Source organism: Petromyzon marinus, chromosome 46, assembly GCF_048934315.1.
Source record: "Petromyzon marinus isolate PM22_M1 ecotype Great Lakes invasive population chromosome 46, UKy_Petmar_22M1.pri1.0, whole genome shotgun sequence".
Taxonomy (NCBI): domain Eukaryota; kingdom Metazoa; phylum Chordata; class Hyperoartia; order Petromyzontiformes; family Petromyzontidae; genus Petromyzon; species Petromyzon marinus.
The window spans coordinates 10069994-10091550 of record NC_133712.1 but is presented as its reverse complement, the minus strand read 5'-3'; the positions used below and the strand labels follow the sequence as shown (position 1 = coordinate 10091550).

At 45.5% G+C, this 21557-nt stretch overlaps 1 protein-coding gene across 2 annotated transcripts in view; it reads left to right on the top strand.

Moving 5' to 3' along the window:
* LOC116952215 (monocarboxylate transporter 2-like) overlaps positions 1 to 21557 on the top strand; it is a 67731-nt gene that overhangs the window by 13306 nt on the left and 32868 nt on the right. The window contains exons 1-2 of one of the 2 annotated variants that reach the window (XM_032971351.2): positions 9812 to 9969; positions 21000 to 21379. In XM_032971351.2, coding sequence (XP_032827242.1) covers positions 21163 to 21379 — 217 coding nt within the window. In that variant the 5' untranslated portion in view covers positions 9812 to 9969; positions 21000 to 21162. Of the gene's footprint in view, positions 1 to 9811; positions 9970 to 20999; positions 21380 to 21557 lie in introns of those variants that run through there. The other variant, XM_032971350.2, reaches the window with a different exon arrangement.

Here is a 21557-nt window from a genome sequence, read left to right as displayed (position 1 = left end):
CCCTCTATGAGGTACGATGTGAAACAATTTCCCTGCAGGCTCACCATCATAATCAAGTCTCACCCCCCCTCCTTACCATCCCCCCCCTCCCCTTGGCACACCCCTCGACAATCCCTCTGACCAGCACGGTGATATATCTTCAAACTACTCTCATGGCCCACACAGCATGCAAGGGGTGGAATTAACAAGAGGGCTTTAAACGTACTATTTAAATAGTTTTAGTTGAAAAAAAAGTTTTCATCACTAGTAGTATACAATACACAACTTTACGGTGTCGTCAAATCTGAATTGTTGTGGGTGATTGAAGTAAAAAAACGTGTATTTTATGAGGTTTTTTTTTCTGTAGTGTCTGAGTAACCGCTGTGAATAAGCACAGCGACTTTGTTGAGACTTTGGCGCATGCCCGTGTGAAATTTATAACCTTGGCCAGTAGACCACTGACCATTGTTTGCACCATATAGTCTGTTTGGAAAGCTACGAACAAACCTTTACCCTGGAAGGTGAGTTATTGATTTTCTACACGTTACCTTTAAAGAAGAGTATGTTGAAATTATTGTGTTGTGTGCTCGTACCTTTTGAGTTTGTCGCAATGCGTTTGGTACGCCTCCCTTTCCCGTTTGCGATGCAACAATTTGCTCCGATTGAGGATTGCGATCCGATTTAAAACTCTTTCCGTTTGTTTTAACACGAATCCATTACTGTCCATGCGACATTACACATTTGCACGCGGTACATTGATTCATACACATTTTGATGCGATTCCCTATATCATGTTCATCGAAGCGTTGTTGGACCGCAATATTTTGTGCAATAGAGGTGTTTTTGTTGAATAGCATAGAACCCTTCTTATTAAGGTAAAGGGGCAGCCCTGCAATTACCTGCTCATACCACTCCTGGAAAAAAAAGAGCCTCGATAAGAGGGAGCCCAAGAGAACTCCTCTGGACAGGCCCTCTCGTCATCCATGACCTTATTACCCACGGGACTTAAAGTTGCCTGCCAAAACTTCAAGCCCCTATTCGTCCTCTTGTTCCATCGTGCAAATGCGGTTAAAGTGGAATTATTTTCCAAAAATATACCCATTTAGTCAATGTTATTTTATTTTGCGGACAATTTCTGTACATTTTCACGTGACTACACAGATAATAGGAACAGCAATATAATGTCCCCCGCATAATTGCGGATAAATTGAGTTCTTAGGGAGCCATACAATCTATGTAGATCACACACTGTTGCTTTACATGGAAATATACATATGCTATATGCATATACCTTTTAGAGCAATGTCTCAATGTCCTTTAGGATTTAAGTGGGTATAAATAGGTAAGCTATTAACTTGTAATGACTGAAATTATTAACTTTTAAGGCATCATGTTCTCCAATCAAGCTTGCTGAAAATCTTTTCAAATATACAGTGTGTGTAAACAAAAAAATACTCATAAAATAGTAATAACGTAACACGAACTGAAAAGTCAACAGGAATGTCATACGCATTTCTCAACGCGCGTTTGCACGAATACAAGTGTACGGTTGCTGTCCAGGGACGCCCGGAGGTTACTGGAGGCCTGGCGTTTCCTGGAGGCCTGGGGCAGAATGCCACGTGCGGCCCCCTCATCCACTCGCAACAGAACATTGGGCCTGTGGTGGGTTAAAGGGGGGGGGCCTCTCCTGCGTGAGGGCCGGGCAAATTCAGCCTTTGCCCAAGCCTCCTTCTGGCGGCCCTTGCACTCTTACGTTACACACACTGCCTGTATTTTAATTATGTACATGAAAGGGGAACTCTTAACCGTGGCGATATTACCCACGACTCCAGCTGTAAGGTACACGGAAAACTCATTATCCACGGGCCCCTATCACTTCCTATTATTCTTGGTTATTCTGTATTTTACCCAAAAATGCATTGCGAAGCTGCTTATTTCTCGTATAAGAGGAGTTGCGTGAAAAATTACTCCTATTTTCCGCAGGTTATCCAGGATTTTTTCCCCGCAGATAAGAGTAATGTTCAATGTGGCGACTCTTTTTGACATGTAGATAACCCCACCCGGATTATAACATCCAGAATATTGGTCCCCCATATCACTGCGGATAACCCTTCTTTATTGCAAGTGCATTACTCAAAAAATGTGAATGCAGGGTGGCTTATGTCTAAAGATGATCCCTTAAGCTGTTACTTTGGAGTTTCTGGGTTCCAGTTAAGAGTTAGCTGTAATTCAGTTTGGCTTTCATGTGGATCAAGGCCACGGTTTCAATAAGTGCACAGATAAATCATTTTTTTCGTCTCTTTTAATTGAATTTGGCCCTGGCCCAACTGAGGACTTGTTCAACACGTTAAGTAGCTACCGAGTGACGCGCTCATGGGGAGATTACATGCAACTAAAACCTGGCTGACATTTGTGGTTAGACCTTTGAAGGCAAGAGGGCTGTGATGCTGCTGTAGTGCAGTATGTGACTTATGGTTATGTTTTTGTAAAGGGATTGTAAACATGGATAAAAAAAAATCTGCACTATCGCACAATTGTTATATACCAAACGGTAACGGTGCAGTCCTGCAATTACTTTCACACGCCACTGTTGGAGGAGCTCTCTAGAGGTAGCCTTGGGGAGGCCCTATCGAGGATATTAGGCCTACTCTTGCATGCTGGCCCAGACATCTTCGAAGAGATGGAAGTGCCCACACTTTACTCGACCTGCCAAGCGATGGCAGCATCTGCGGTGTAGCCGTTTGTACCGCTGGGTGGGAGATCGAATGGTTGACGTCCGTTTTGCAAGTCCGGTAGGCAAGCCATTTTACCATGGCAGCAGCTTCTGATATAACACACACAAAAATTTGTAATGCAATGCATTTTTACGTCATTATTATAGACACTTCTGCAAGCTGGCTTTATTTAAGCTGAAAACAAATTCCCTCAAAAAGGACAAAGTGTTCGAGTCGCACAACGCCCTCTTCGTGGCTTTACGGAATAATTTATTCCGTGAACAAAAAAAAACGGCGAACAGGTTCTTTCAAACACGAGAAGTCTGCTGACTTCAAAGATGCATGGCTTGGATCAGTTTCAGCAACATAACCATAGCGCACCAAAAATATTGGATGAAGCGAAACACTCCTTATCTGCCACCTATTACCCGACAAACTCCTATTGCCCGTGGGAGCTGTCGGATCCCCATCAACTCTTATTGTATGTGCCCCTATTACTATTATTTGTGGGTTTTTATCATCCTGATTTGTGGAATGGCTTCCCATTATTTTGCGGATATGAGGATTTCCCCGGCAGATTCATCCTTTTAACCCGCAGCTTATCTGCTGGTCTTGACTTGCCCTTTTTTCCCAGCATGCACTTCGGGAGTTCATCAGCAAAAAAAAAAATTCTGTTTATCTCCCCTGAGAAATGTTTCCCAACGGGTGAGCAAAATAAATGTGTGGATAACATCGCAGTCAACAGGAATCGCGGATCCCATCGTCCTCCACATCACTGCGAATTGTGGAGGGGTCTTCTTTGTTCTCTTGCCACAAACAGGTCTCTGCAGGGTGGGCTGGTAGAAGTTCGCAAATGAGATAATGTGACTTCAAAATGTTGGGTGCAATAAGACATATCAAGTCTCTGCGCTGTCTATTGCTGATTTTACACCCAACAGCACGAGATTTCACTTCGTTAAAGTATTGAAAGGGGACGGACGAACGGACACATTAATCTATTGCAGGCTGGTACACTCAGTTTACAACTTCGTTCTTTCCAGTATAACGCACCCTAAAGTTTCCGGTTTTAAACGCTTACATTGTTTTGAAAATATAATTACAATTAAGAATGTCTTTTTCAACGCTGTGGGATAAAAAAAGTAATACGTGTGTAAAGTTAGAAAAATAATTTTCACTGCGCATAAAATAGTAATGGTCACGCGACTGAATATGCAAGCACGCGCTTGTGCGCGTGTGCGTGCGTCACGCGTGTGCGTGCGTCACGCGTGTTCGGCTTGCATGCGCTCCTGTCAAACTAAATTAAAGCCTGGATTTTGGCAGAGAGCCACGCACAACATCTGCCAAATGCAATTTTAAATATTTATATTAACACTCTTCCACTGCTGTGGAGTTCGTATGAACTTCATTTACATAAAGCATTCATCGTGCAAAAACACGGTAGCGTGCTGTTCAGTATCAGTGCGGTAGGTCAGCACAATGTTCTTTTTTTGAGACCGACTTATATCGTATATGAATATAATATACAGTAATATTGAAACACTTTCTTAACATAATGCATTTAAACTTAATGGAAAACTGTACGTGATGGAGAGAAAAGAGTAATTGCGCTATGAATCCCTCCTAAAAAAAAGTCTTGAGACTCCCCGCGGCGTTCCCGAGTTAAGATGTTCACTGTTTTTGAATGAATACACAATGCTGCGTAAGAGATGCTGCCGTGGTGAAATGGTAAGCACACTGGACTTGCAATCCTGAGGATATCTTCTTGAGCGGCAGTTGAAACAACGCCAGTACGTATTTAAAACCCTGCCGCCTCTCTGTTGTCCAAGCAGCGGCACAAAACAGCTACGCCACAGATGCTGTCGATCGTTCGGCAGGTCACGTGCGGTGTTGTAAAAATGTGGGTACTTCCATGTCTTCCAAGACGGTCTGGCCAGCGTAGAAGAGTAGGCCAAATACCCTCGAAAGGGGGCTCTCTGGGGCTCCCTCTAGAGAACTCCTCTAGCAGCGGTGTGAGCAAGTTAGCTTCAGGGCTGCATCTTTAGAGGTATACAAAACGGTACTGAGGTTTATTGTGAAGACAACGTTTAAGCGGTATATCAGTGACATTCGTATTATTGTGTTAAATGTTTCGGAGTGACATACTGTATTTTCCAGATCACCAGCTGTTAAAAAAAGAGGCTGGGCAGTTTTCCACTATTTATCTAGAGGGAAAATCACTGCATATGTTTGTATGCGCAAGTACCCTTGGACACACTCGAAAACAGTGCCCAAGGTCTTATTGAGGATGTGTCCACCAGCTACATTGCTCACACAAGGGGCATTCCACCCACGTTTTAGGAATGGAATATTTCGTGAATGCACTCAAATTTTTCATTATTTCGAATGTTTTAAACCACAAAGTAACCCTTGGCATCCGTGCATTCGTTGTTCTTTTCGCAAGACAAATTGAGCCTTTGAATTAGCATAACATTAGCTTGGGTAGGACTTTTTTTGCGTGTAACCGTAATGTTCTTAAAAGTGTTTGCCAAAAAAAAACACACTGCAGTATTTCAGTGGGTGCTTCTAATGAATTGCTCTGCTAATCTCATGCCAACGGTGGCTTGTAAGTGGAATGTTTGTGTCAAAAACACACACACACACGTGTGAAAATTAACGAGAGTAGCTGGAAAAGCCGAAATATGCACTCTTTTTCAATGGATATTTTTCATTAAATTACTTCAAATGTGTCCATTTAAGTACAGCTTATGCACTTAAATGAACACATTGGAAGTAATGTAATCTTTTTTTTATTATTAATGCAGCAATGTACTTAAAAAAAAACTACACAATGGTCGCATCGTGGACAGAGAGCCGTGTAATAATTGTCTCCTGACCTGTGTAATTCATACATCACACAACAAAAATAACTGTTTCAATTCTCAAAGCAATCATTAAAAACACTCAGCGGCAACTATGCTTCACACCAAGACAAATGAGCGTGGCCCGTGATGCATTTAAATGACTGCGTGCTCAATTGAATAAAAACTGCAGTCCGTAATAATTTTCTTTTTCCCGTGGAATGCATTGTGCTTGTTTAAGCTTAGATGACATTCACGTGGTCAGTTAGTCTTGGGTTTGAATGACGGCTAATTGTAAACACACTAATTGTAAGCACACGAATGCGTAAACACACGCATGTGTGTTAATTGTAAACACACGCATGTGTGTTTACAATTAACACGAATGTGAAGGGGGTCTTTTTTAACGATTTTGACTTCCGTTTATTCGGGACCCCGGGGGGCCCGCCATAAGGTTCATTATTTAGGTAAACAAGCTCGTAATAAATTAGCTCATTATGCATTGTTATAAGGCATTATGGGTAATACATGTACAGGAGAACCCTTATCTGCCATGATACATCGGTAAGATCAATATTGGGCATCTTATCCATGGGGTTATCTGTGATTTTTCTCCACATCCACGGGATACAATTTCGTGATAACCGGCATATAATAGGATGATTCCTCTAAATCTGCAGACAAATTGTATGCCTTTTCGTCATACATCAGATGCAAAATTACGAATAGGAAGAAATAGGGCCACGGATAATAGCAGTTTGGGCAGACCCTACAGCCTGCCGCAGATAGAAGGAACCGCGGGTAATAGGGTCAGGAATTAAACGAGTACGTCTTGTACTCAGGGCCCTGTTGCTTAGGTGGAGTGCTCTTGCGATAACAGATGGCAAACTCCAGACTCGTCACGACCTTCTGGGTCCCATCAGAAGTCAGACTGCTGCAGGATAACATTGGTCTGAAAAAGCTAATAGGAGTACGTGATAAACAGATTTTATAAATAAAAAAAAGTATTTATATTCAGTGCTTGAATGTAATAAAAAAAACCGCGTTTTTTTAAGTCCTCTTCATAATGAAGCATCCGTTTAGCATAAGAATGGCTTTCCATGAGTGCCAATCTATTTCAAGATGTTAAGTCCCTCGCCTGGTATGCAAGAGGTTCGATCGTGACCCTTACGCCTGTATATTTGGAGTTTGCGTGTCTCTCCCCATGGTCGCGTGTTTTTTTTCTCTCTGGGTCCTCCGGTTTTTCCCCTCCACGTAGAAATCACACAATGTCTCGAGTATTTGGCCGCTATACATTTCCACGCGATGAGCCACTTCGTTGAGCTATCGTTTGTGACGGCCAGGTGGCTTCTGAAAACGAGCTGTATAGCTCAGTGTGCCTTAACCTGGAAAAATGAAAAGATTTGATGAGAAGTCACTATTTTGAGTCTTATAGTGAACAAGTGAATCTTAAGTTAGGGCAGACTGGGCTCTTGGTACAGACATGTTGGCATGGTATCGTGTCGTGAGAAGCTGTGATACATACTGCCAGTCTCAGACTGCTCACATACCATGTCCTTGTGCATCAGTCAGGGCCTTCAATAGACATTGATGTTACTTTGTATGTGTATCTCCGTTTGATTTCGGACACCAGCTACTCTACCGTTCTCCGTCACGTGCCACCTCACTGAGCTCTTTAAATGTGATTTCCTTTCGCGTAAAAAAATGACAAGGAACTCTAATTGTGTTGATGAGGTTTTGTTGAACTCACATTTATATCACGTGAAGGTAATGTTTAACGTTTGTGGCGAACTTAAACTGCAACTGTTCTTCATTTCGGGGACCAGCTGGCTCTACTGGTGTTTCAAACAGCGGCCTTGTTAAATGCAGTAATGAAACAGAGTCCTATACAGTATGAGAATCATTGCTAAGAACATGTAAAGTTTTAAATAATGTTATTCTCCTTAATTATGCTATTGTTATTCATGTTTTTAACACTGCGCGTTCATAAATACACGTAATTGTTTATGGTGACGAGTCAAGAAATATCTAAGTCTGAGCACTGTGTTTGTATTCTATTGACACAATAATTTCCAAGAATGAATGTTTATACTGCAGCAAGGTCCCCGACATCTTCAGATCGCCTTCTACGAAGGACTGCCAAAGTTCCTGGGGCGATCGCGATTTTGCCTGCCACTGTGCAGCTACCAAGCTTTGGAATTCTTTGCCATTGCTCACGAGGCAATGAGAATCGTTGTCAACCATTTAAGTCTGTCTTGTACGCCTCACTTCTTTTAATTGGCCCGTAAACCCCAAGTGTCTGGCCTTTTTACTCTGACGCATCGGGGATCCACGGATGAAATGTGGGCTCACAAATATTCAATAATACATGACGGCGTATTTAAGTCGCGTGGCGACTACCATCTGGAGGTAGTGCGGTCGCTATTGGTCCGTGAATCATCGTGATCGTCCGGCAACCCTACGGAAGCCCTCCCGGGCGAAGCGAAATGATCATCGGCCTTGACAAAAAAAAGTATTGACTCAGGGACAATGCTACAAGTCAGAAATCACAAGCAATAGCCACTCACAGTGTGTGCGTGCCTTAACAATTATAGCCATGGCCAATGGGACACGACGATGCAATTACAGAGAAGGCAGCAATATCAAGTAACTCTAGTAACTTGTAGCTAGACCCCACCGTATCTTGTCGTTTATGTCTGTGAACTATTTTGCGCGCGCGCTACACAATGACTCCAGAGTGAACCAATTGGCATCTGTTTTCCCTCGAGGAATTACTGTACCAGGTTTCCTTAAATTATCTAACTGTACGTAGGACACCCCACGGGCGCTCCCGTTTATTTTATAACCGGTTTGGTAACTTTAAGCAGACTATTGGTGCAAATGCTGCGAGCGGAGTGCCAACCCACATTTGGGCCCACACTGCACACGAGAGAAGGTAATGTGGTCAGCACCACGCCCGGCCGCCTTTGTCTCCCAACTGCATGACGTTTTCACACCACACCAGTTACTTATTTGAGTATAAAGTCGACCTCGGGGAGGGCCCGAACCAATTCAGTTCGTCACCGATGTTGGTTGTGGTGAGCGGGAATCAAAACTCCTGCCGCCAGGTTCACAGAGCAGCGTGCCAACCAAAGCGCCACCGCTCCTCACACAAACCGACCCCGTACAAAGACAAAGATCCCCCGTATATACTTTAAGAGACTGTTGGGGCAAGTGCTGTTAGCGAGCACATATGAAGGCCGGCACGGCACACGAGGGGGATGGGTTGCCAGAACCACGCACGGCCGCCTTTGTCTCCCCAGTGGCGATGTTTACACATCGCACCCAGGTACTCATTTGAGGCCGAGTCGACCCAGAGGGAGGGCTCATAACCGGTTCAGATAATCGTCACTGGGTGTTGGTGGCTGTGAGCGGGAAACGAACTCGGGTCGCCGGGTTCATAGCGCAGTGCGCCAACCAAAGCGCCACCGATCCCCACACCCACCACCTACACACACAAAGACAAAGATCCCCCGTATAGCCTTAACAGACTGTTGGGGCAAGTGCTGTTCACGAGTACCTATACTGCACACACACACACCCTACAACAACAACAACCGCCATTCGCCACTAAGTGGCGGTGACATCACCACGACGCTTGTGCCAGGCCATGTGCACGTTGAGGCCACGTGAAGTGTCGAACGCCCGCTGGCAGGAGGTCACGGGGCAGACCCAGGTGCCACATGGGTTGACTGACATGACTGGCCGATGCACCACCTGTACCCCCTACACACACGCCCCCTACACACACACCTACACACACCCCGTATACAAGCACCCACCCCCTACACACACCCACCTACACACACCCCCTATATACACACCCCCCCACGCCCCCCCTACACCCCCCCCCACACACCCCCCCCACACCCCCCCCACACCCCCCCCACACCCCCCCCTACACACCCCCTACACACCACCCCTTACACACCCCCCCCTAAACCCCCCCCTACACCCCCCCCTACACCCCCCCCTACACACCCCCCCCCTACACACCCCCTACACACCCCCCTTACACACCCCCCCCTACACCCCCCCCTACACACCCCCCCCTACACACCCCCTACACACCCCCCTTACACACCCCCCCCTACACACCCCCTACACACACCCCCCTACACACCCCCCCTCCTACACACCCCCCCTACACACACACTCACCCCCTACACACACCCCCCCCCCACATACACTCCTCCCCCCACTCAACCCTCTCAGGAGGGACAAGTTTGTGTTGGGCATTGATGCCGCCCTCTATCGCACACTCCACTCACCTGTGACCGTCTCATTGATGCCGTCCTCTATCGCACACTCCACTCACCTGTGACCGTCTCATTGATGCCGCCCTCTATTGCACACTCCACTCACCTGTGACCGTCTCATTGATGCCGTCCGCGCTCGTGGTAAGTCGCTCTTCATATCGCGTCCTTTAAATGAACACGCGTTGGGTAGGCGTATTCGTTGATTTGATGTTCGTACCTTGACAGGCACGTGCGTGGAATGAGTATTGAACACTCTCTTGAACTCGTGGGGCGCGTGCGTGAGATACTCGTAGCAAAAGTAACTACATATGTAGTACTACATGTAATACTACATGTAGTACTACAAATGTCGTAGCTACGGGCCCCGCACTTCCAAGGGCCCCGCACTAAATGCTTTCGAGCTATCAATTCCGGTTCCAGTGATTCTGCACTTGCTCTATTACTATAGTACTATACCGCCTTCAACTTTTATGAACGACTGGGTGTTTAAGGTTAGCGATGTGTCGTGTTATCTGGTCGTATAGCAAATTAAAAATTACTTTACTATGCAAGTTAAAAATGTTTATTGTAATATTTGTGTGTTTTTCAACGGTTTTACTTGACTCCTATGTTTGTCGTGGTCAAATCTTGTCATCAAAATTAATTCCACCTACTGTTGTCCAGTCAAGTCCAAATTGTGCACACGTACTCAGATCCGGTGACAACGCATGCCTGAATCGAAATCGGCATCAATTAATAAATTGGCTCTTTTAAACCAATTAACATTTTGTATGGACGGCTCATTAATTAAATATTTATTTGGACAGGTCAAAAACGCCGCGGTCCTTAAACTCTGGAATGGCCTCGCCCAAGAAGCAGGCGCCACGTGACTCTTATCATCGGAGAGTCAACAACTTCCCGTTGTCCAATCGAGTTATTTACTTTTTAGTGCACTTTAAAATAAAACCGTTGTTTTTTTACTTTTTTAAGGAGTTTATTTTTACTTAGGGCCCCTATATAACATGCTACAGGCCCCGGACTAGCTTCATCCGGCACTGGTTCCAGGCACTTACAAACAGCGGGGGAGTGTCAGTACACTGCGACTATAACGTGTCACAGTATAATATCTATACAACATACACTGCACGAGCTTGCACAGTGCTTAACACACATAGGTGTGTGTGTGTGTTGGTGTGACCGAGGGGTCACAACGTCCTTCACGGCTCCCGTTTCCCAAACCACTGCCTTCGCATCATCACACGCGAGCTGTTTGTGACCAAGTTAAAGGCGTCTGGGCGATCTGAGAGTGAAGACCCTTTAAAGTCTGAATGGGCGGTTTCAGTATTCGCCTGCGCGTACACAAACACAGTTTGCTGGAAAGCATTGATCCCACGGATGTACCCCCCCCCCCTCTCTCACTACGCGCCAATAATCCTCGCGGTTAACTTCGGTTAACTTCGGCTCTTCGTGTGTAGACGCTGACTTTATGGCAATTGGTAGATTACGATAATCCCGTCGTCCATAGGTCACCCGTGCAACAAAAAAAAATTTTGCTCGGTTTGACTCGAGATCGGCAGCAGTTTGTTCAATAAGGTCCGCTGCAAATTCTGGATCGGTTTCGATATTCGGTGCCTCTTCGGCGAACCTCGCGGCTGACGGGTTATGCAAGGGTCACACGAAGAGACGAATACGAGATGGAGGCCTTATATTTACATTCACTTTAGTTCCCCGCACTGTACGTCGTATTTGTGTGAATGCCTTATGGTTGTTTATCCATTGACGCACGGTAGGCGTTGCGTCGTCATTGTTACGATGGTTTTGTATTTAGTTGACATTCGGGGTTCGCTCCCTCGTGGGGTCCCGGGGGATGTTAAGAGTGGGCACTCATATCCGGTCGCTCAGGACGCTTGAGTTCCAATCTTTTGTTGAAGGATCAACTCGGCCAACGCGTAAACGAGTTCCCCTTCGAGCGGTCGTGGTTTCTTAACCTTCACCGCAGCCCTCGCGTCCCCAGCGGATGCCCGTGCACCCCAGGTTAAGAACCGCTTGCTTAGTGGGGAGTCTAAACTCATCCGAGGCAATGCGTAATTTCCACCGACGACTCGGGGGGCTACCAAAAGGGGCCGTCCATAAATGACGTCACGCACCTAGGGAGGGGGGGGGGTCAGACATTTGTGACGATGTGTGACGAGGGGGGCGGGGTGTTTGAGAAATGTGACGTCACATCAAAATGTGCAACTTGATACATATAGACAACACGTTCTACTTAATAAAAATAGACTTTTTATAAATGTTGAGAAATGTGACGTCACATCAAAATGCGCAACTTGATACATATAGACAACACGTTCTACTTAATAAAAATAGACTTTTTTAATCAATGTTTTCCACTACAGCATCAGAGTGCCAGCGCCACATTAAATACGCACTGCAATGACAATAGTTTAATACGATTTGAAGCATGTTTATATATTATTTTTGGCTGGGGGGGGGTAAGCTTTGTGACATCATATTTTGAGGAGGTGGGTCTGACTTTTTGTGACGAAGGGGGGGGGGGTAAAAAAAATCGTCCAAAATCGCGTGACGTCATTAATTGACGGCCCCAAAGAGATAGGGCGCCATCCAATCGCTAGCTTGAGGATGCTCAGAGGCACTACCCCCGACTTGAAGCGGCTATAGTTTAATGATATAATACTACATATAAATAGTTTAATACCTCAGTGGGTTTAGTGTTGTATTTGTATGTGTTGAGTTGATTTGTTTACATTTGCTTGAGACTTTGCACTACTATCATATTTTGTACTATTTGCTGTTGTAGCGCCCTTACCCGCCCCTACTGGACATCTGTGAAAAAGAGCTTTATAGCTCATCGGGTTCCTCCACTATAAATTAATATTCTGATAGAAAGAGGTGGTGGGTAGGCATGTATATATTTGAGGTAAGGCGTTGGTGTCTGGAATTCCTCCAACAGCGGGCTATAGTTCATCCTGATATCAGTGTAAGGAACACTCCGTTATTGGCTGAACACATCTCAATACACAGAGGCCTGCGAGAGCTTGGGCAGTGGTTCTGGCTGGCTCACTTCGTGGCAGCGCGTGTGGTTTTCCGCACCTCCGGGTCATTCTCTGCACTTCGAGAATGAGCGAATGCTGTGCGGCGGCGCGCGGTTATGAGTTGAAATCATTGTCATTGACGATTATTCTCATAACGTGATTTCTACAGAATTGAACTGAAAAGCGAACGCAGTGAAACGGGGGAGATCCTGGAAAGGTAACGGAGATGGATGGGATTAGCGGTACGGTTTGGGTCAGTGAGATTGTGCGTGTGCGTGGCATAGTTGGTTAGGGTTGGAGCCGTGATGTTTGGTGAACGGAGTGGACTTCATCTGCATACTGATTGCCTCTCCTCCCAACTGCAGCTGTGATGGCCGCGTTCAGGTGTTGCCCACTCTTTTTTTTAGAATATAGCAGATTTACAACACCCCTTTGGGTGCAATGGATTAGATGGGTTGTTTTGGATTTTCTTTTGGGAAATTGCCAAACCCACAGCCCTTAAGGTGATCACGAGATGTCAGTACAGCAAGTAGGGGTCATAAAGACCCCTTCTGTGTGAGGCCTTTAATTGCTATTTACTGCCATGAATAGATGTTCTCATTCCTCTGGTTTCCCCCACACCCAAAATGGGCATGCAGCACCCCTCCCAGAATATACGGTTTTCAAACTCATTGAGCCTTTCCTTTATACATCGGTATAAATAATTGGCACCACTGGACAGTATTTAGCATGTGACCCTTTTTGAGAAATTTGAGGAAAGCCTCTATCAATGCAGCAGTCTCTTAACCTATTTTGCTTGGGGCTGAAACAAATAATTACAGTCTAATCATACCATATAACGGGTTTTTAGTGTAAATCATCAATTTATGGTCTTCACGATATGTGATGTGAAACTCTTCTGCCCTTGCGGGGTTCCAAAACATAAAGCAAGTATCATTATGTCTTGTCTGACATAAGATCCAAAGTGTGAACATGTATGCCCCTGAGCCCGTTGGCGGGGAACGTTCATATTGCTGTGTTAGGAAGCGGTCACTCCAAGCAACAACCATGAATGGCTTCTCACAAAGTGGTATTCATTTTTTTCCACCCCGGAGGAATGAAGGGCTGAGTTGACTCCTCCAACCAGCATTTAAAACGCAACACCTCCCGATTGTTACTTGTGCACTCGAAGTATAGCACCGTCCTGGCTGATGATACAAAGAGAATGCAAACTCGTGTAAGTAACTCCTGGGCTTTTGTCGACGGGCACCGGCCGGTGGTTGATCAGAGAGGGGTGATGGCGTTTTGCTGCGCACGAAGGCACCACGGTTGGGGAGACGCTCAGCCGAGCGCAATGGCTGTTGGCGCGTCAGAGACGGACGTCTTCACGCGTGCGATTGCGCCGGGCGACGTTGGGCATGGAGCGTCGAAGCCCCCACTGAGCTTTGTTCTGTTTTGACGCCTGCGGTCATGGAGCGCGTTGGGGGAAGGCCGATGTGTCGCCCGATTGCTGCCGAGTCACTTGTTTGTGCAATTGCAGCAGAGATATATCAGTGGGCATTGGCGGTGTTGAAACTGTGATTCGTGCCAACCTGCATTTCAACAGGGTGCCTACCAGATGGTGGTTCCCCAACAGCTCAGCAGTGGCTTTCAACAAAACATGACCTGGTGCCCATCTGCTCAGAGCCGCGCGCCCGTTTTCGTATGTGTGTATCTACGTTGAACTTCTTTCGCGCCGTACGTAGCCGACCTTGCTAATCGGAGGTGCGGTGGGAAGGGCAGGAAACTAAACACGAAAAGCAGTTAGAAAGAAATGAGTTTTTCACAGGAGAACGGCAAACATTCCTGCAGCGCGTTGTCCACGTGTGGCGAGGCCTGGTCTCTGCATCGCGCTCCGGAACCAAAGCGTCTTGGCCACGGGATGCCCTTCACATCGGCATTCGCCTCCGACTCGACTCTGCACCGTGCTTCGGGGTGCGCGCGCACGCACAAGTTTACAAGAAATGCTGCGGCCTACTGGAGAGAGGAGTGCCTTTCTTTTTTCTTTCTCCCAAGACGATGCTCGAGCACATCCAGCTAAATGAAACGCTCTGGGCCTGGGAGGTTGTGCCCATTCCCCCGTACAGCCCGCGCTTGGCCTCCATCCGTTTGGCCCCATCCGAAGGAGCGCTTTGGTCGCGCAACGATTCCAAACAGATGGCGACGAGAAAATGGCTCGTTTCGTGGAAACGGTTCGAGCAAGGGGAAGGGGTCCGCTTCCTTGCGTGCTGCGCTGATCACTCGGGCGCTTGTGCACGGCTGGAGAGAAGTGCCGTGCCGTGGATGGTGGCTGCGTTGAGGAATGGGCAAGGTGCCGTGGTCCGGGGATCAAATTCCCTGAGCATAAAGTCTGGCAATTACTTAATTCTGTCCTTCCCCCACAGACTTGGTTAGCACAATTGGCTACGCACGTTGCGAAAGAAGTTCAACATACATACATACAAGTGAGGAGGATATATATTGTATATATCAACAGGAATATTATACTGGGTGTCTGTAAAGGTGTTGCCCATTATTAAGTAATTATAGTTCGGAAGCAGTTTAAACTGTGCGGTGGAATAATTTGGGTTTTGTGAAGAAAGTTCAAGTGTTTGTCTTAAATAAAAAAAATAGTGGTATTCAACAGCACAAAACAGAAGTATATTCCAATCAATTTCGCCAGAGATTTTGGCAGAAACTGCAATATGACTTTCAGATCTCGATAATAAAGATATCGCCATTGCTGACATGTGGGGGTTTGGAGAGAAGAAACTCGTATGATAAAACCTTAATGCTACCACACACTTGTGTGTATACCATTACCAACCTAACTAAAACTAGCGGGGGTGGCTGTGTAGCGGTTAGCGCACTGCGCTACGAACCTGGCTACCCGAGTTGAATTCCTGCTCATGGCCAATACCAGTGACAATTATCTGAACCGGTGCTGGGCCTCTATTCGGTCGAGTCAGCCTTAAATTAGTACCCAATGCGATATGTGAACATCGCCACTGGGGAGACAAAGGCAGCTGGGAGTGGTGCTGGCTACCCATCCCCTCGCGTGCCGTGCCGGCCTTCATAGGAGCTCGCTAACAGCACTTGCCCCAACAGTCTGTTCAGGCTATACGGGGGATCTTTGTCTTTTTTACATCATTGTGAAACTAACTAAAACTTCTATAATTAATGTTTTAATCATGGAGGATACGCTCATGGATACTCTGCACTAGGGGGTGACAATTTCCTATATATTTTTTGGCATTTTGGTGATTTGCATTATTTCATAAATTAACGTGTCCGTTCGCTATCAAAGGTGGCATCGCCGAATGATGAATCACGTCACCTTTGGCGAGAAAAGCGTGGGCGTTTTTCCTGTCATGTCATACTTTTGGGTCAATCCAAAACAGAGCATGTAAAATCTCATATCTAGATCTGATTTTTTAAACAAATAATTTGATCCATCTGAAAGTTGGTAGCACATCTCTCTGTGTATGCAATATTTATATTTACAAAACACAAGACGGTATATTAATTAATTATTTAGGTGCTTGTGCTGGCATTTACCCCTGACCCACAATAATAAGGCCACCCGCTCCTGGACTGATTCACTACGGCATTCCTCTCAGTGTGACTTTGTGAACACTCCGTTGTGGTGAGTTGGCCACGGGGTAGTGGGTATTGATGGTCTGCTAACACGTCTGGGGGGTTTCTCTCTCGCTAAAATAAAATACTTTTGTGAAAAAGTATTGCATTAACCATCAGATGAATTTCACTGGATAATGTACAGTTAGGTAAACAACTCTGTTCTTGCAGCATAACCATTCAGTTAATGCCTCAGTGGGCTTTGCCTGGTAGAATGGGGATGGTCTAGTATGTGTGTTTTAGGTGATTTGTTTACAAATCTTGTTCTTTGCACGACTATCGCGTGTTTGTGTTGATTGTTGTTGTAACGTTCTTACCCGCCCCTACTGGACATCTGTGAAAAAGAGCTTTATTGATAATTAATTGATTCCTCCAGTATAACTAAATATTGTCATTCTGATGATGGCATCCAGCCAGACATAATGAATTTCTGTATATGTATTTCCCGTGCAATTAAAACGGGAGGATAAATATAATGACACCTGTAGTTGTTTTACCTACCCTATAACTTTGTGAATGCTCAATGGGTGTTAATTGTGTGAAAAGAAAAATAGATTGCGGTGGTAGTAGGTGGCTGTTAATGAAAATGTATGCAGTTATCACTGCGAGTGTTGATCCAAATTATGATTCGCAAAAAGAGTCCCTTAAAAAAATGCCAACGGCATGTCCCCACAATTATTAACACGGTGGGGTTTCTGCTAAAAATATAGGCCTACTTCGTTTGAGTCTTAAGTTGCTCATTTAAAGCCGTCCTTACGTTAACCCAGTTTCTGAAAGTCATAAAAACGTGATAGGCACAATTGAGCATATTGGAGACTGGTGTTTGTATTCGGTGGGAAATTTGCGTTGAAAGACCGAACATTGGTCATTTTTGGTCACCTGGTAATTTGTCCGTTTAACACCGTTATTTAAATTGGAAAGTCCCTAAATCTGCTTGCTCTAAGAGTAACACATTTCATGAGTTCCATTGATGTTGGCGTAACGTTACAGTTTGAACACTGCTACCTCTGTCGCATATACACCTCATCTAAAGTGCATTGGTACAATATAATGTCCAGCCCTTGGTCAATCCACCGAGAGTAGAAGGCCTCCCACTGCTGTGTTGGCCACGGGAGTTGTTTGACCATACTTCACCACGCAGGTGGGTGCGGATTGGTGAAGGCGGTGCCCACGATCATCTCGGATATCACTCAACACTGACGCGTTAACTGTGACCGGGAATGAAACTCAGGTCACAGGCTTTCATCGCACAGTGATATAACCAGCGTGTGATCACCACACCCACCGTGTCGCATCTTCAATATAAAATAATGTACCCACAAAGGAAGTTACACGTTCAAGTTATGGTGTCTACTTTTCATTATCGAACTGAAACTCATCGCAGCAGGAGGTTCTGTCTTTCGTAGGAGCGGGGTGTTGTAATGCAACACATGTGCGTATGGCCAGAGGTGGTGTATGAGAATTGATATGGTGGTGTAACCTATCTTAAAATAACAAGGCAATGAAATCAAGCGTGGCTTCTGTAACGTTGACCAACGTGCCATTTTTTTTCCTCTCAAGAATGACAGCCCCAATAACGTTCGCTTCCGAAGTCGCCACATGATTGGATAACGTCACATGATGCGTGACATCACACGTGATGACACCATAGGGAAAGCGAGGCGATGTCACCACCGCCTTGGCCAAAAGAACGCTTGTTCGTTTAGCGCTAGTTTATTTTCTATTCCAATTTCTATTTTGCCGACCACTTTGATCAATTTGTCCGGTTTTGACAAAGGCCACTCATTGAAAGCAAGGCAACTTTGTACTTAGATTTCGTTCATATTGGATGACCTTCTCAAGAGTTGCCATGACCTTCCCAAGAGTTGCCGTAAACCCGTGTGATAGATGAGAGCAGGGGCGGAGCCAGGATTTTCAGCCCGGGGTGACATTCAACAAATTTTAATTTCAAGAATGATTAGAGAGTCAGGCTGTTGAGCTAGACTCCATCGGTTGGCGACACACTCTGACAGTGCAGTTGCACGGAGTCCGCCAGACCGAGTGTCGTACACTTATACGCAGAATGTTTCAGATTTTCGATTTTTTATATTTTTTTCGGGGGTGACAATTGTCTACCCTGTCACCCCCCTGGCTCCGCCCCTGGCTGAGGAGACAGATGGCTAGAACTAAACGCGTCAGTGTTTTCGAACTCGCGTGGAAAGTGTAACAAAAAAAGGGGGGGAAAAACATTTCCATGAACACTTCCATATACAGTGAATAAAAAAAATTCACAGTAGTCTGATGTTTCAGGTCATGACTTTCCTCCAGAGCAGAGAAAGGATGTAACGTGCAGTCTCCAACTCCTATCTGCTCTCTCCCTCTCTGGCCTTTCCATTTTTGTGCTATTAAGAAGTGCCATTGCTTCAAACATTGCCTTTTTTTATATATGTTTCCACTTAAGGCCACAGTGTTATTTACTAATGTGTTGAGTTTTATTATTATTAGGTGCATTGTTTCAATGTCACCGACCTGTGCACGTATGTATGCAGCTTAACGCTTGTTTTATATCGTTCCCACGGCACGTTTTATATCGTTCCCACGGCACGTTTTAAGGAAACTGACATCACACGCGACCCATTTGCATGGGAATACAAGAGGCAGGGGAGCAATTTTATATTTTTTTATGCCATACCTCACTTTTAATAGCCTTAATAAATAAAGAAACAGCATTTCTTTGATACCCGCACCATTTGTATGAGACAAGGTTAGGTAACAAAAGTACGATGGTTTTGCTTTGTAAGTTTTCAGGATTATTTCCGTCTTGAATCTACTGCAGCACCGGCTGACGGTGACGAATCACAGACAGTGACCTGGCAATGAGCTCAACGTCGATGGGATGAACAGCACAATGTGGGTGGCTAGGTGAGTGGGTAGGTGAGTGGGCTGGCGAGTGGGTGAGGTGGGCTGGCGAGTGGGTGAGGTGGGTAGGTGAAGTGGGTGAGGTGGGTGGGTGAGGTGGTTGGGTTGATCACGGTGACGTGCACAACGGGCTATCTTACTATTTTATTTTACCAGGTATGGCCCACTGAACTGTATAGCTCTTTCTCAGAAGCGACCTGGCCACAAACGGTAGCTCAACGAAGTGGCTTATCGTGTGGAAATGTGTAGCAGCCAAATACTGTAAACGCACGTTTCTAAATGTGGGGTGAAAGACCAGAGGACCCGGAGAAAAATCCACGCCACCATGGGGAAAGAGGCACGCAGACTCCAAATATACAGATGTGTTGGGATCGAACCCACGACCTCCTGCATACCGCACGAGGTACTTAACATCTCGCCACCGTGAAGGGGACAGAGGTGAAGAAGCACTCGCAACGAGTGCCCTTCACTTGGCTGCTTGACACAGACCCTCAAATGGACCACTCACAGTTGCACGTCTCCTTCAACTTTAAAACAAAGAACAAACTTGTTTCTACACACCTGCTTATAACACGCACACCGTCCCATGTTTTGTAAAGAGAAGATGATTGCAACGCATTGCATCAACGTGTGTCAAGGCACACGCCTTCCCATAGCCAACTGGGTGCAATTTAAAATGATGCAAGCCTCGGTTATAGTACGTGTGTGCGGCTTGTCTGACTGTTCCAGTTTGTGTGGTTTCGTGATTAGTGTGATACCCAGTGCACAACATTATGCTTGTTATTTTAATGACTTCAAAATCCAAAGGAAGCTGAGTTTTTTTTGGAGGGGTTTCATGAATTGATTAATTATACTGTTTGTTGAATTCACATTCCAGAGCAGCCTTAGGACCATGAAAGCTGTACCATGGACACATTGTAAGTCTTGTTTTTTCCCTGCAATTGAAAAATAATCAGAGGAGGTGGCTAGGAAGTTTTTGAGGGCTAGTTCCATTAGCTGCCACCTCTGAGACTTTGGATTCAGGTATCGTCCACCAGTGATGAAGCTACGTTCTCAAGTGTAGTGAGGTGATTGCCTAAGCGTGGTCACCAATGACAGCACAAAAATAAATCGTAGAAAAATGCATTCGTACGTACATTCGTTTTTTTTACTCAAACACTCCAGAGGGGCTTTCTCGGGCTTACCTTCAATTGAGGCCGTGCTGCCAGCAGCGGCATGGGTAAGCAATTGCAGGGCTGCACATTTACCTATATAAAGCAACTTAAAAATTTCGTGCACAACAAATTCTTTCACGTATCTGTCGCTCCCACAAAGGTTGTTGGGAAAGGATTAAAGTTGTGGCATTAGCATGTAGGTCACAATGGTGCCAACATTTCCATGCAGTCAGCTGTGCAAATATTAGCCGAGCAAGCCTTAGGTCCGGCTTCTTTGGAGCATTTCAGAGTGGACATATCAAAGACCTTTAATGCGCTGCACAAAAATAATAAGAATAACACTGCAGGTATTCCAAAAACCAGCAAAATATATTTAAAAATTTTCGTGCGTTCGTCTCTTTATTATTACTATTGTTATTCCTAATATTTTTGGTTCGTTTTTCCTTTTCATCAGATTGCTGCCGCTAACCCGCGGTTGGGCTGAAGACCGGCGAGGCTTGCGCGGAACACAACGAAAACCGGCGAGAAAGAAGGAATTCCTGTCTCCGTTGCTTAATTTTATTTTTTCTCTAAGCGGGGTTCATTTCAACTTGCGAAGTTAAAAGGTTCGAATAAAAATGCCTCCGCCAGTGAGTGCCACGGAGGGATACACGCCCCCTGATGGTGGCTGGGGTTGGGCAGTGGTCGTCGGGGCCTTCATCTCCATCGGCTTCTCCTACGCGTTCCCCAAAGCCATCACCGTGTTCTTCAAGGACATCCAGGAGATCTTCCACACCACCTACAGCGAGATCGCATGGATCTCCTCCATTATGCTGGCCGTCATGTACGCCGGAGGTGCGTGCGCTCTCATGCAATTTGTAATTTATTTTATGTTTTTAAACAGTTTGAAACGACTTTTTTATGTTACCAGGTAAGGCCCACTGAGCTATTTAGCTCTATTTTTTCAGACGCGACCTGGCCACAAATGATAGCCCAACGAAGTGGCTTTTCACGTGGAAATTTATAAGCAGCC